Source organism: Pelophylax lessonae, assembly GCF_965119305.1.
Source record: "Pelophylax lessonae genome assembly, chromosome: 2".
NCBI classification, from domain to species: domain Eukaryota; kingdom Metazoa; phylum Chordata; class Amphibia; order Anura; family Ranidae; genus Pelophylax; species Pelophylax lessonae.
This window is the reverse complement of record NC_138769.1, coordinates 363,123,867-363,139,242: the sequence shown is the minus strand read 5'-3', so window position 1 is coordinate 363,139,242 and position 15,376 is coordinate 363,123,867. Positions and strand designations below refer to the sequence as shown.

Sequence of the window (15,376 nt, the reverse complement as noted above, 5' to 3'; positions counted from 1 at the left end):
CACCACAAGGAGAAGATTTGATAGAAGTAAGGAAAAAGATATTCAACCCACTGTTAGGCAGACTAATATCAGAGATCTTGAAGATAGAAAGAGTTCATAGGATCAGAAAGCCACAAAGTGTAGCAAAGGATGACCCCAGAGACGTTATAGTGAGATTCCACTATTATGAGGAAAAAGCAAAATTATGGAAAAGTCTAAGGGGTGCCTCTCCAATAAAACATGAAGACACAATCCTACAGATATTCTCTGATCTATCACCTAAAACATTTAAAAGAAGAAGGAAGTTAAAACCTCTCTTGAAACAGATTCATAAATATAATATACAATATAATTAGGGTTTCCCAGCTTGCCCGGTAGGCCGTAAGAACGGACGCTCAGCTAAACTAAGATTTTTGGAAGAAGTGCAGAATTTTTGTAAAAAGCAAAGTTTAAGTTGAGTTCTATTTGCCAGATATCCCTGGATGATCGTACAACAGGAGAGAAGAGTCATGGCCTAAAGAAGAGCAATGGCAACTAATAAGAAGAGTTCAAAATTACAGCGACTATATTTTTTTTAGGAAAGTAGAATGAAGTAGATAGACACCACAGTAGGCCTAGAAAGAGTAAAAGGGGAGAATAGGGATAGTAATACTATGTAGTAAGAGGGATTGGTCTTTTGAATACCTGGTGGGCTCTGGGCATTACCTTCCCAAAAGGAAGGGGGAGGTAGACCCAGCTGGCGCACTAGACAGAGCTCCACACCAGTTGGAAGAATAGACAGGTAGGGAAGACTCAAAATTAAGGAAGAAACCGTCTACCTCAAGACCAGAGATAGGTCAGAAAATAAGTACCTCAAATATCAGTATTGAAGAAGGTTGGGGGTAGGGGGAGGATGGGAGGGCAGAATGGGGGAGGGATGAGTGGGCAAGGGAAAAGAGTTTATTTTGCCAAAGGTGATGAAATCCCTATTTCTCCAACCCCCTTTTTGTCTGTGTCCCTGCGCTCTGGCCCTCCTCTCCTCCATTCATCAGAATATCTCAGCCCCTGGGTTCGCCAGGAGGAGAGAAGAAACAATGAGTGGCAAGGGGAGGAGGGCGAGATTGGGGAGAGAAAGACAAGATGAAAACATTACATTTTATGACCTATAATTTACAAGGATTAAACACTCCAGCAAAGAGACATAAGGTGTTAAAGAAATTAAACAATACTCTGCAAATCTAGCTCTCTTACAAGAGACACATATCTCCCATGATGTAAATGTAAGACTGTAATCAAAATATTTCCCAATGTGATATTATGGAGATTCCACAATAAAAAGCAAAAGGGGTAGCGGTAGGTTTTGCAAAGGATGTAAAGTTTTCTTTGGAAGAAAGGATGGTAAACCCGGAAGGGTGATATATGTTTTTGAGGGGTAAATTGCAAGAGGTGGACTGTACCCAGGCAAATAGATATTGCCCGAATAAAAACCCAACAGAGTATCTGAGGGAAGTAATGGGAAAGCTAGTCTATTTTTCCAAGGCTGATTTTGGTAAGTGATTTTAATTTCTGTATGGATCCAAGGGTGGATAGTACGTCACAGGCACTGGGAAAGGAAAATAGCCAACTTAGGCTGGTGAAGAAAAAATGATATCAATCCCAGATAAAAAATGCATGGAGAGTACAACATCCAGGGGTAAAGGACTAAATATTATATTCCTCAGTGCATGGGATGTACTTTAGACTGGACTATATCATGGTAGACCACAGATGGCTGGACTCAGTAGTTAAAACAACAGTAGTAATAATATCCTTATCAGATCACGCCCCTGTAACAATAAAAATAGGAGATCAGCAGAATAGAATTGGCACCTGGAGATTTAATGAGGAGCTGATACAAGATAAGGAGGTTGAAAGTAGAATAAAAAAAGAGTTACAGCAATATTTTGAGCTTAATGAAACCCCAGGGATATCCGAGGTCACGATTTGGGAAGCGCATAAAGCTTATATTAGGCGTATGAAAGCATTAATAACAGAAATATACGAGTGAGAGAAATTACATAAAAGGACAGTAGACTTAGAAGTATAACACACCCTAACATTAAAAAGAGAAGAACTCAAAGATTTTAATGGAACAGGAAACAAGAAGGGTATTCAATAGAGTGGCCAAAGATAGGTGCCAATGGGGTAACAAACCTGGGAAATATTTAGCAAAAATATTAAAAACAAAAAATCAGTGGGTTTTATAGGAAAGATGAAAAATAATAAAGGGGAGATGGTATGCTTGACATCGAAAATAGCATATGTATTTTAAAGCTATTGATACTCGGTGAGACAAAAAGGGTCACAGGAAGCAGAATTTAAAAGAACGTAAATAATACAAGAATATATTAAAGAAGCACACCTTCCTAGAGTACCAGCTGAAAAATTGCAAATATTAGAGGACTTAATAACACAAGAAGAGATCGAAGTAGCATTAAATAACACAGCTACAGGAAAGCGTCCTGGACCAGATGGGTTTACGATTCAATACCATAGAAGATTTAAATAACAACTTGTACCAAAATTATGTACATACATGAATGGACAAGGGGAAGGAAAGGAAATAAGGAAAGAATCATTGGAGGCCCATATCACAGTAATACCTAAAGAAGGGAAAGATACCACCTTGTGCTCTAATTATAGACCAATAGCACTGTTAAATGTAGACACAAAGCTATATGCAAAAATCTTGGCTACCAGAGTATATGCTGATTGGATCCATGCAGCACAAATGGGATTTGTCCCAGGGAGAGAAGGTAAGGATAATGGGATTAGAACCTTGTTCCTAATGCAAAACATAAGAAGTGGAGGACCCCCAGCGCTACTCCTGTCAATTGATGCCGAAAAGGCATTTGAAAGGGTAGACTAGGGATTCATGATGAATACAATAGAGGCTGTGGGAATAGGTCCAATGGATTAAAACATTATATAGTCACTCCACAGCATCAGTTAAGGTGAACGGGATGCTTTCCACATAATTTAAAATGCACAATGGGACAAGACAAGGGTGTCCACTCTCTCCCCTCCTATTTGTGTTTTCATTGGAACCACTACTGGCAACTATACAAAATAATGGGGATATAGGAGGGGGTGATGATCGGACTTGAAGAACACAAGGTAGTGGCATATGCTGATGACATTTTGTTCTATGTTTCTAATCTGAGGATAACACTACCAAATTTAAAAAAGAAATTAAAAGATATGGAGAACTTTCAGATTTAAAGATCAACCGTGAAATCTGAAATTCTAAACATAAATATGAATAAGAAAGAAAAGATAGCTTTACAAAAAGAATTCCCATTCTCTTTGGGGATAAAAGATCAAAAATACCTTGGAATAAATTTATCACCGTCTTCAAAGAAACTATACCAGGCAAACTTTATCCCATTATTGAACAAAGTTAAAATGGAAATCAAAAAGGTAACAACTAGACCGCTTTCTTGAATAGGACGAATAAACATGGTAAAAATGTCGATAGTGCTGAAAATTCTTTAATAATTGCTACCAATACACTTATCGCAGGCTTATTTTAAAACATTAAATACATTCATAGCAAAGTATATTTGGCAGAACAAAAAAATCAAGAAAAAAACTAGGTAAAGGGAAATCACAGGGTAGTTTGGCTGCACCGGATTTAAAAAGGTACTATAATGCAGTGGTATTATCACCAATGGTGGAGTGGACAAAAATAAGAAGTAGTAAAAAATGGGTAAAAAAGAAAAAACACACTGAGCAATACATAGTTAAGTAATAATATTTGGGTACCACAACAATATAGAGTATTAGATGTAGACACACATGAATTTACTAAGAATGTGTTTAGGGTTTTGGATTCAACTTATAAACAAAAAAAATGGGAATATAATTCACTTTTAATTTCACTCACTGGGGCAATTTTTTCCCCCCCTGGGAACGGGACACAATTTGGAAAGTGGATAATAGATAAAAACACACAGCTTAGGGATATAGTGAAAAAAGAATAAATATGTTTATTTTAGGAATTGAAAAGCAAGAAAGAATTAATGATATTAAATGAATGGCTGTATTCTAAGTCAAGACACTTTCCGTGTCAACAAACATCAACCCATTAGATTAGAAAAAGAGAGTTGGGATCACATTTAGAGGAGCAACAAATAAAGAAAGTTCTGAGTGTGGTTCATACCACAGCAGTAGATATAAATACAGTAGAGATTAACTATAAAATTCTAGCTAGGTGGTATATAACGCACAAAAATGTCAGCCAGAGAAATCTTCAATGTGTTGGAGGGGTTGTAATTTGGAGGGTAGCGTGGCGTATCTATGGTGGAAGTGCCCAAAGATGTGGGATTACTGGCAGAATGTAAGGCAATATATAAAGGAAATTACAGACATAGACATAGTAGATGATCCGTGGATTTGTCTATTCCATAATACAAAAAGTACAATAAAACAATATAAAAATACGGTAGTGCCTTATCTAATAAATGCAGAAAAAGGGGTAATACCAAAAAAGTGGCTGGACCCTGAATGTCCTACGATGAAAGAATGGTTTAAAGGAATATAATATATTAATAAAATGGAATATATGAGAAGCAGTAGAGAAGACCAGACAGAAAAATGTTTCATTGTATGGGAAAGATGGGAAGAATTTAGGAGAACAAAGAAATATGCGGAGATATGCTGGGAACAGGATACGAGGGAAGAAAGGAGGGGGGGAGAGGAGTAGAAAAAAGAGAGAAAATAATTAAATAAATAGGGCAAAATATGGGAAAACAGGGAGGGGAGGGGAGGGGAGGGGGGGGGGGGAGAAGGAGAGGGGAATTAGGAGGGTTATATGTGAAATTTTAAATAAAAGATATATGTAATATTTATTAATGTTTTCGTATATGGAAAATCAAATAAAGGAAAAATAAATAAAAATGTAATAAAACTAGAGAGTACAAAATCTGGTGCAGCTCTGCATAGAAACCAATCAGCTTCCAGGTTTTTTTTCATTACAGCTTAATTGAACAAGCTGAGGTTAGAAGCTGATTGGCTACCATGCACAGCTGCATCAGATTTTGCACTCTCTCAGTTTTAGTAAATCAACCCCAATGTGTCCATCAAAAGGACTCTCTTTATATTATTTTGTTTCTCTGTTAAAAGCCAAAGCTCCAGAGAGGGAGTGAGTGCAGACTAGTCTTTAATCCTTTTTTACCTAGCAAGGGTTGGGCATTTATCTTGTTTTTCTTTTATAAATAACATAATCAATTCATATTTTACACCATAAAACTTTGTTCTGAATATACCTATGCTTATGTAAGGAACAATATACAATTTACTAATTCTTACCTTGATATTCAAGCTTAAATCCAGGTTTGTTCTGGGAATGATCACTATGAAAATAAATAGAGGTTTCATGGGATGTAGAAAGAAGGTTGCCAGGTGTTTCTGATCCACTAAACCGACCAATCACACTGCTTGTTTCATGAGGGCCATTGCGAATCTCCACAAAGTCATGATTGGCTTCACTTGAAAAGCTCAGAAACTGAATATGAGCTCCTGTGATTGAAAAATGTAATATTTGAGTCAAAAAAGAAGCACCAAATGAATTATGAAATTAAGGTACATGATGTCCTTTCCTTTGTTTTGGTACATTAATATTTAGTTTAAAGGCAATATCCAGACAAACAGCTAAATACACTTAAAAAATATACCTATGTGAAAACTGTTTTATCTGTCCATTCACTCCTGAGGTTTACACAGCACTGATGCATAGGTAGTCAAGCAATATGAGTTTTCTCTACAGTATTTAGGTAAAACAACCAAGTTCTGTCTCTGTCTCATTCTGTGATTGGGCAGTGAAGGATAAGCAGTAGGCTGACGAGTACATCCATATGTTATTAAGGTCCTAATTATACATCTTATTCCCCTAGGCCAGCTTCCTTGTGCTGTAATTCCCTCCACCACCCAACACACATCACACACAGTCTACAGAACCAAAACTAATTTACAAAGAAAAACAATATAATAACAAGATAATGATCATTCTTGGAAAAGTTAACATCAAATTAACACAATCCCAATCAGAGACGTGCCTGTAAACAGTACCATGCTAAGGCCTCTTTCAGATTGAGCGTATCTGTCCAAGCAGAATCCGCGTGCTCAGCAGAATCTCTCCACTGATCCCAGCTGAGCAGGCAGATAACAGGTCCGCGTCCTCTCCGCTATGCAGAGTGGACAGGACACAGCCCGCTCTTCTCTATTGGGCTGTTGGACTGCATGCCTGTTTCCATCTGATTGTCATCCTATCTGCTGGACGGATGGCGAACGTATTGCCATACTTCTATTTTTAGCGGGTTTGATTGGATCAGATGCTGGTGGGTGCCCTATAGAGATCAATGGGTGGTCCGACTGGGTCCGCCTGAAAAACTGACAGGGGGACCCAATCAGTCTGCTGGTGTAAAAGGGGCCTGACACAACCAGAAACCTCTGCATAGATATGTAGCACTGCCCCCTAGGGAGCTGCTGAGATTGGATTCCCCTGGGTTACCCATAGCAACAGTCTGTAAAATGTATCACTTTATCGCTTGGCTCAGACAATGAACAGTCCAGGGGATTTGGTTTCTGTGCGTTTTTTTAGACATTGGATGGGAGAAGGGATGAGTGAGATACTCCAATTTTAACTATGCACAATCTCTGAGGACAACTGACTGTAGTGTGTGTGGCAAGGCTGCTGCTTCACCTTGCCACTGAAGTGAAGTAGAAGATATGTTCCTGAATGAATTCCTCTTCAGGGTCCTAACTTGGCACCCCCTTCCTCACTTCCCATGCATGCTAGCCCCTTGTCCACTGACTCTCCACTGGAGTGGTCCCCTTACTGGGAAGACCCCTGCCAAGCTTTCCGGTACTCACGGACACTGTTTTTTCCTGGGTTGCTCTGCCTTCAGCTCCACTTTTCAGTATCCTGGACCTTGGGGCTCAGCATCACACACTTGATCCACTATGCTGACCACCATCCTTGCTGACTGGAGGAGAGACGGACATCCCCCTCCTCCCCCTCCTCCTGGGACATGGCTTTCCGGCTTTACGCCCTTTCACATGTGCCCGTGGCTTTTATAGCCTATCCCAGGATGCGCCACTCTCTGTGCCAACCCACTGGGACAGCTACAAAAGCCTGTATGTCACTGGCTGGGTTTCCTCGACTGTACAATAGGCTCCCCTATTGGATACAGTGGGGACACTCCCTCAGACCAGATAAATCACACATGGACAGATGCAACAGGCAAAATTAACAATCAGGCTCCACTGATAAGCAGGCAGAACAAACAATGCTTTTACCTAGCACCTACCCAGGAGGGTGCTACAGATACATTTAGCAGGGATGAGCAAATTCCCCCGGGTTCAATTGGTGTGGGGTTCATCGAATCCTGACCGAAGTCCACAAAAATGGATTTTTGTAAAATCTTACCGTAAAATCCTTTTCTCTTAAGCTCATTGACAGACGTAGTCCTCGTTGATTAATAACAACTCGGGTTATACTGCCCACTACAGTAGTAGGACTAGACAGGAAAGAAAACGTTCTGGCCACACCCTAGGGGCAGTCCCAGAGGGTATATCCTCTCACTTCCTGCTACAGCAAATCAGTTATGTCACAAAGCAGTGTTTAGAGAATTTAACCCAACCAACTCAAAAACAGAGGGGCGGGTACTACGTCTGTCAATGAGCTTAAGAGAAAAGGATTTTACGGTAAGATTTTACAAAAATCCATTTTTCTCTGTCGCTCATTGACAGACGTAGTGCTCGTTGATTAATAACAACTCGGGACGTCCCAAAGCAGTACCACAAATGAGGGGTGGGATAACAGAAATCAAAATCCAGAAGGCCCAACCGGAGCCAACCAGAAGCATCAAGGACTCATCGAGCAAAAAGATGAGACCTAAGTGAAAAAACCCAACAAACCCTTGAGGTAGACCAACAGTCTCCTCAGATTGCGGCCTGCAGAACCTTGCGGCCAAAAGAGGCATCTGACGATGCCATCACATCAACTTTATAAAATGATGTAAAGGTATGAACCGACGATCAAGTCATCGCCTAGAAAACCTGGATCGTTGACGCCTGATGGCGGAAGACCCAGGAAACACTAGGCGCCCGAGTAGAGTGCACCTTAACAGGGAACTGAGGATTCCGACCCTTAATAGAATAAGCCTGTACCAACGTCTGACTGGTCCATCTAGATATGGTCGCGGCAGACACAGGAAACCCCCTTCTAGGGCTATCCGTGATCACAAAAAGTGAGTCCGTCTTACGAAACAAGTTCGTAGTAGTCAAGTGTACCCTGATTGTCTGAACCCCATCCAAGGAGTGTAATGCAAACTCCCAAGGATGGCTAGTCTTAGGACACGGGGAAGGTAACACAATATTTTTATTCAGATGAAAACTCTGAAAACCACTTTAGGAAGGAAGGATGGATTCGGAAGAAGAACCACCTTATTCCTATGAACCACCAGATATGGGGAACGACAAGATAATGCGGCCAGTTCTGACACCCTGCGTGCAGAAGTAATGGCCACCAAGAAGGCCACCTTCTGGGATAATGTAAGCAAGGGAATCTCCCTAATATCTTCAAAGTGAAGTTTCTGAAGAACCGACCACACTAAATTAAGATCCCAGGCGGTAAGGGTGCACGCACTGGCGGAGCCAGATGTCGCACCCCCTGGATGAAATTCCGCACCAAGGAATGATTAGCCAAAGGTTTCTGAAAGAAGATTGCTAATGCTGAAACCTGACCCTTGATCGTGCTCAAGGACAGTTTCTGCTCAACCCCTTGTTGCAGACAGACCAAGATTCGGGTCACCGAATAGGTATGTGGGGGAAATCCAAGAGATTCACACCACGCAATATAAGACTTCCATGTGCTGGAAGTCGCTTTCCATGCTTTAACTAGAGGTAGGAATAACTGAAGCTGACACTCCCTTGTCCTTCAGTACCTGGGTCTCAATGGCCAGGCCATTAAGCCAGCGATTGTAAAGCAAGATGGAAGATCGTTCCCTGAGACCGCAAATCCTCCCTGAGAGGAAGTCTCCAAGGAGCGTCCGCGACTAGCCTCACCAAGTCGGCATACCAGGCTCGACGAGGTCAGTCCGGAATTTCCAGAATAACTGGAATTCCCTCCACCTCTATCCTGCGAAGAAGTTCCCGCAGTAACTTGAGAGGATGGAAGGCATGCCATAGCTGATACTGCCCCCACGGGGCGATCAGCGTTTCTGCTGCGTCCGCTAGAGGATCGCGGGTGCGAGCTACAAACCTCCGCACCTTCCTGTTGAGCCAAGGTGCCAACAGATCCACATCCAGGGTGCCCCAATGAAGGGACAGTTAGCCCACCCCCGGAGTGAACACTGCGGGGAGATCCGGAACAAACCGTTCCGTCCAACGAAAGATGCTAGTCGTTTCGATGGCCACCAGGACACTCTAAGTGCCCCTTTCTTGACATAAGTCACGACCGTGGCATTGTGCGATTGGATCCGAATCGGGCTGCTCTAGAGCTGCTCGGTCCAGTAAATCAGATAAAATCTGATCGCTCTCAGTTTCGATACCCTTATTGGTAACCTGGATACTATCGGAAGGAATGACTTCCCCTGGTTGAGCATCGGAGACTCCCTGGTCCACTCGCTCAATCGGATCCGATTTTCCAGGGAATCGGAATTCTGATTCCATTAGAAAAGAATCTCCTTCAGGAGAATTCGGGTATGAGACTGGGTATACGGTACTGCCTCTAAGAAGGCCACCATCAGTCCCAGCCAATTGACGGACAGCAACATCCGAATCGTTGACTGAACCTTCTGGAGTTTCTCCGCAAGGAGAAACTCTCTTGCCCAGGATGTATCCAACATTAGGCCCAGATAGTTCAGTCTCCTGGTGGGAACCAGGGATGATCTTTGGGAAAGCGAAGAAAACGCTGATGTCCTGCAATGATGGGGATCTAAAGATAGGCATCCTAAATGTCTATGGACGCCAGGAAATCCCCCTTATGCAGGGAGGCCACCACTGTACGGATGGACTCCATTTTTCCCCAAGTCCAGAAATTGGACGCACCTTGCCCTCTTTCCTGGGCATTGTGAACAGGTTTGAATAGAACCCCTGAAACCGTTCAATGTTAGAAGGGAAGAATCGCACCGGTGGAAGTGATCGAAACTCGATCCTGTATCCTGACCGTATGACCTCGCGAACCCCTTAGTCCGGGGTTCTGGCAAGCCATGGATCCGGAAACCGGTGAAGACGTCCCCCCACCCCAGAGATGGGTAGGGGCGCATCAGGCTGTATTCTTCAGGCTTGGCTGAGCCGGACTTTTTGTTTAGCCGACCAGCGCCCTTTGAAAACCCTCTGAAGGGGCTTTGGAGGGTTTTGCCTTATCGCCCGCCCTCGCGGAACGAACAAACTCTTTATGAGCAGAAAAGGAAGGTCCTCGTTAGTTACGAGGTCCTTTTATCCTAACAGTCTGTGGCAAGACAGTGCTCTTGCCCCCAGTGAGATCCTTTATAATCTCAACCAAACTAAATGGCAACCACTGGCCTAAGAGTTGACCCTATCAGGGAAAAAATGACGCGGGATTCCACTTCCACTTCTTCGATCCACCGGATCCCTAAAGGACGCAGCGTCCTCCAACGGGATAACGGTGGCTTTATTTGGAAATTGGTGAGTCCACTACAGGTGGTACCGTCTTCCTCAAACGGATAGTGCCTAGCCATGCGTTTGGAAATAGCAGGGGTTTGTTTCAAAACGACCCCATTTGGGTAAAGGAAAATCCTTTGCCCTTTTGGTAGGCAAACAAGTACCAAAAAGGAATCTCAGTCTCAGCTACCTCTGCCGGTGTAACCTCAAGACTAAAGGTTTCCCGGACGGACACAACTAGTGCATCCACCACTCTTGTGCTATGGCGGAGGCAGAAACGTTCTCCTCACTGCTGAGGAGACATTACCTGAGACAACAGCCCCATAAGAGGGACCTGCAGCTGCATTGACCAGCTCCGAATCCGTATCTGAAGTATCAGATAAAAAATAGGGGTAGGCGGGGGTCGCTTCTTGACCCCCGTCCCTGACAGGCCACCTCCACCCGGGATACCAAAGACTCCAAAACTGCTGATAATGCATTAAAAACAAGTGGGGTACTGGAGGGTCCTGCGCAGGGGTGGACTGACAACTCATGGGGCCCCCGGGCAATCAGAGATCATGGGGCCCCCTGTGTCCACACTCAAGCCACACAAAGCCCCACCTACAAATTGCATCTCAGCCACATAGAGTGGGCATTTAAAAATCTACCACAGCATAGCCTGCATGGAAGGTCCTGGCTTCTTTCTGTAGTGTGTAGCCTCTCATGGGGCCCCCTACTGACCCTGGGCCCTCGGGCAGTGCCCTAATCCCCAAATGGTCAGTCCGCCCCTGGTCCTGCGGCCACCTTGAGGGGATCAGGTGGGGATACATATGCGGCAGGGTCAATGATTATACAAGACATTTGCCAGCGACAAAAAAAAAAAATGACAAAGTAAAAAACTTTTTTTTTTTTCTTTTTTTTTTTTAATCCCCCAGCGCAACAGCACCCCTCAGTGTTACCTGCCTTTTTGGACCCCACAGAGAGAGAGAGACCCCAAGGCTCATCCCTGATGCACAGAAGTTTTCTATCAGCTTGCTCAGTGCTGTCCTGTTACAGACAGGAAGTCTTTGGCCCTTTTTCCTGGGTAAAGGAGGCGGCTCCGCCCCTTAACACGCCTTCTGGCGCCTCCCCCTGGCTCCACGAGGTGTTTGGTCACCTCAAACATGGCCGCCCCCATGCTGGAGACACGAGGCTACGCCAATATGGCGGCCTCGTGTGATCTGCAAGAAAATGGCGGCGGCCTGTTAGGATAGCGGCGGCTAGCAGCGGCCTGCGGGATGCTGTATTCGGCCTAGCGGCCTGCGGGAGTGCATCGGCCCCACAAACTTCACCATGGATGGGTATACGGTACTGGTATACGGTACTGCCTCTAAGAAGGCCACCATCAGTCCCAGCCAATTGACGGACAGCAACATCCGAATTGTTGACTGAACCTTCTGGAGTTTCTCCGCAAGGAGAAACTCTCTTGCCCAGGATGTATCCAACATTAGGCCCAGATAGTTCAGTCTCCTGGTGGGAACCAGGGATGATCTTTGGGAAAGCGAAGAAAACGCTGATGTCCTGCAATGATGGGGATCTAAAGATAGGCATCCTAAATGTCTATGGACGCCAGGAAATCCCCCTTATGCAGGGAGGCCACCACTGTACGGATGGACTCCATTTTTTACAAAAGTCCAGAAATTGGACGCACCTTGCCCTCTTTCCTGGGAATTGTGAACAGGTTTGAATAGAACCCCTGAAACCGTTCAAAGTTAGAAGGGAAGAATCGCACCGGTGGAAGTGATCGAAACTCGATCCTGTATCCTGACCGTATGACCTCGCGAACCCCTTAGTCCGGGGTTCTGGCAAGCCATGGATCCGGAAACCGGTGAAGACGTCCCCCCACCCCAGAGATGGGTAGGGGCGCATCAGGCTGTATTCTTCAGGCTTGGCTGAGCCGGACTTTTTGTTTAGCCGACCAGCGCCCTTTGAAAACCCTCTGAAGGGGCTTTGGAGGGTTTTGCCTTATCGCCCGCCCTCGCGGAACGAACAAACTCTTTATGAGCAGAAAAGGAAGGTCCTCGTTAGTTACGAGGTCCTTTTATCCTAACAGTCTGTGGCAAGACAGTGCTCTTGCCCCCAGTGAGATCCTTTATAATCTCAACCAAACTAAATGACAACCACTGGCCTAAGAGTTGACCCTATCAGGGAAAAAATGACGCGGGATTCAGCTTCCACTTCTTCGATCCACCGGATCCCTAAAGGACGCAGCGTCCTCCAACGGGATAACGGTGGCTTTATTTGGAAATTGGTGAGTCCACTACAGGTGGTACCGTCTTCCTCAAACGGATAGTGCCTAGCCATGCATTTGGAAATAGCAGGGGTTCGTTTCAAAACGACCCCATTTGGGTAAAGGAAAATCCTTCGCCCTTTTGGTAGGCAAACAAGTACCAAAAAGGAATCTCAGTCTCAGCTACCTCTGCCGGTGTAACCTCAAGACTAAAGGTTTCCCGGACGGACACAACTAGTGCATCCACCACTCTTGTGCTATGGCGGAGGCAGAAACGTTCTCCTCACTGCTGAGGAGACATTACCTGAGACAACAGCCCCATAAGCAAGCAGCTGCATTGACCAGCTCCGAATCCGTATCTGAAGTATCAGATAAAAAATAGGGGTAGGCGGGGGTCGCTTCTTGACCCCCGTCCCTGACAGGCCACCTCCACCCGGGATACCAAAGACTCCAAAACTGCTGATAATGCATTAAAAACAAGTGGGGTACTGGAGGGTCTTGCGGCCACCTTGAGGGGATCAGGTGGGGATACATATGCGGCAGGGTCAATGATTATACAAGACATTTGCCAGCGACAAAAAAAAAAAATGACAAAGTAAAAAACTTTTTTTTTTTTCTTTTTTTTTTGTAATCCCCCAGCGCAACAGCGCCCCTCAGTGTTACCTGCCTTTTTGGACCCTACAGAGAGAGCGAGACCCCAAGGCTCATCCCTGATGCACAGAAGTTTTCTATCAGCTTGCTCAGTGCTGTCCTGTTACAGACAGGAAGTCTTTGGCCCTTTTTCCTGGGTAAAGGAGGCGGCTCCGCCCCTTAACACGCCTTCCGGCGCCTCCCCCTGGCTCCACGAGGTGTTTGGTCACCTCAAACATGGCCGCCCCCATGCTGGAGACACGAGGCTACGCCAATATGGCGGCCTCGTGTGATCTGCAAGAAAATGGCGGCGGCCTGTTAGGATAGCGGCGGCATAGAACCATTGATCAGTGTCCCTACAGCTCAAGCCACAGCCAATCACCGTAAGAATCACGCCCCTAGGGACACACACAGCCCCTCCCTCTCAAATAAAGTTAACCCCTTCACTACCAGTGTATTTTTACAGTAACAGTACATATGTATAGCACTGATTACTGTAGAAATGTCACTGGTAACCCCAAAAGTGTTGAAAATGTCAGTCAAGGGTCCGATCTGTCCACCGCAATAGCGCGTGATCAAAAAATCGCACAGGTGATCAAATACCACCAAAAGAAAGCTCTGTTTGTGGGAAAAAAAGGACGTCAAATTCGTTTAGGTACAGCATCGCACGACCGCGCAATTGTCCGTTAAATCACGCAGTGCCGAATCGCAAAATACCCCCTGGTCGTTTAGCAGCCAAATCCTCCGGGGCTTAAGTGGTTAAAAGTGAAAGTAAAAGAAAATCCCGAATTTTGAATTGTCTCCAGAAAAGAAATAGAGGGAAAATCTTCCAATGGGGACACTAGTTCTGGTGACCTCGGGGGTTCCCAAAGAATACTGTTAATTTTCAGGGATTTTTACTCACTTCTTTTTGGCTATGGGACAGGAAGTTAAGGGAAATCTCTCCAATGGGACACAGATGTCGAGAAAAAATCCGACAGGAGTTATAAGCCTCCCTTGCTCTATCACAAATGAAAACAAAATATATCTAGATTTTTACTTTAACAGTCCCACATGTAGCTAGAAAAATCTGTTGCTGTTCTTTAAAGATCTGTTGTGTATAGCATTATACATTGACAAAACATTGCTGACGAATGTTAGAAACATGCCAATAAATGCAGGCCAGCAAATGTGCCTTGTTTAACTGGGACATATAATTTCAGGCTGGTTTGGCTGACATCCATCTCTACACACATACCCATTGTTCAATATTCATACAAAAATTTTCCAAACTACTGAAAGCACCCCTAGTTACTCTATTTAAGCATGCAGATCTTTTTTTTTCTGCCTATGTTGCTGTCAAATATATGGGTCATAGAAATGTGTTTTGTATTGGAAAAATCAATTTCTGAACACCAGCACCACACTAATGTGTAGGTAAATTGATGCCATGTTATATTTCTCTTTATAATTTTGTACATTTTTTAAGAACATTCAAAAACCAAGTATCAAACCAAACAGAAGGCAAAGCGTTAAGGAAAACCACATCTTTAATTAGCTGGTAAAACTATTTTGTGCTTGATGGCATGCACACAATTAATTCCACACATTGACCACATTAATATTTAATTAGCTCATTGCCCTGATTACTTTCCCTTGCTCTATCTTTTTCTTTGTTAGAATGAAATGGAATAAATACATATGGTTTAATAACCAGGTGTGTTCATATTCTAGAACTTCTGTGTGTGATGGTAATTTTCAGTTACCAAAAGATATTAATTCATAAAACAAGGTGCCAAGCTAACTGAAACCCAAATCCTCTTAACGACTTGGATAGAAAAACTGGACAGCAGGTAAATGGAATGATTAGTACATCTGCCTTTAGCTTCTATT

General features: G+C 43.9%; 1 protein-coding gene across 2 annotated transcripts in view; it reads right to left on the bottom strand.

Moving 5' to 3' along the window:
- CSMD2 (CUB and Sushi multiple domains 2) overlaps window positions 1-15,376 on the bottom strand; it is a 1,446,274-nt gene that overhangs the window by 130,682 nt on the left and 1,300,216 nt on the right. For both annotated transcript variants that reach the window (XM_082247591.1, XM_082247592.1), the window contains one exon: window positions 5,308-5,517. In XM_082247591.1, coding sequence (XP_082103717.1) covers window positions 5,308-5,517 — 210 coding nt within the window. The remainder of the gene's footprint in view (window positions 1-5,307; window positions 5,518-15,376) is intronic.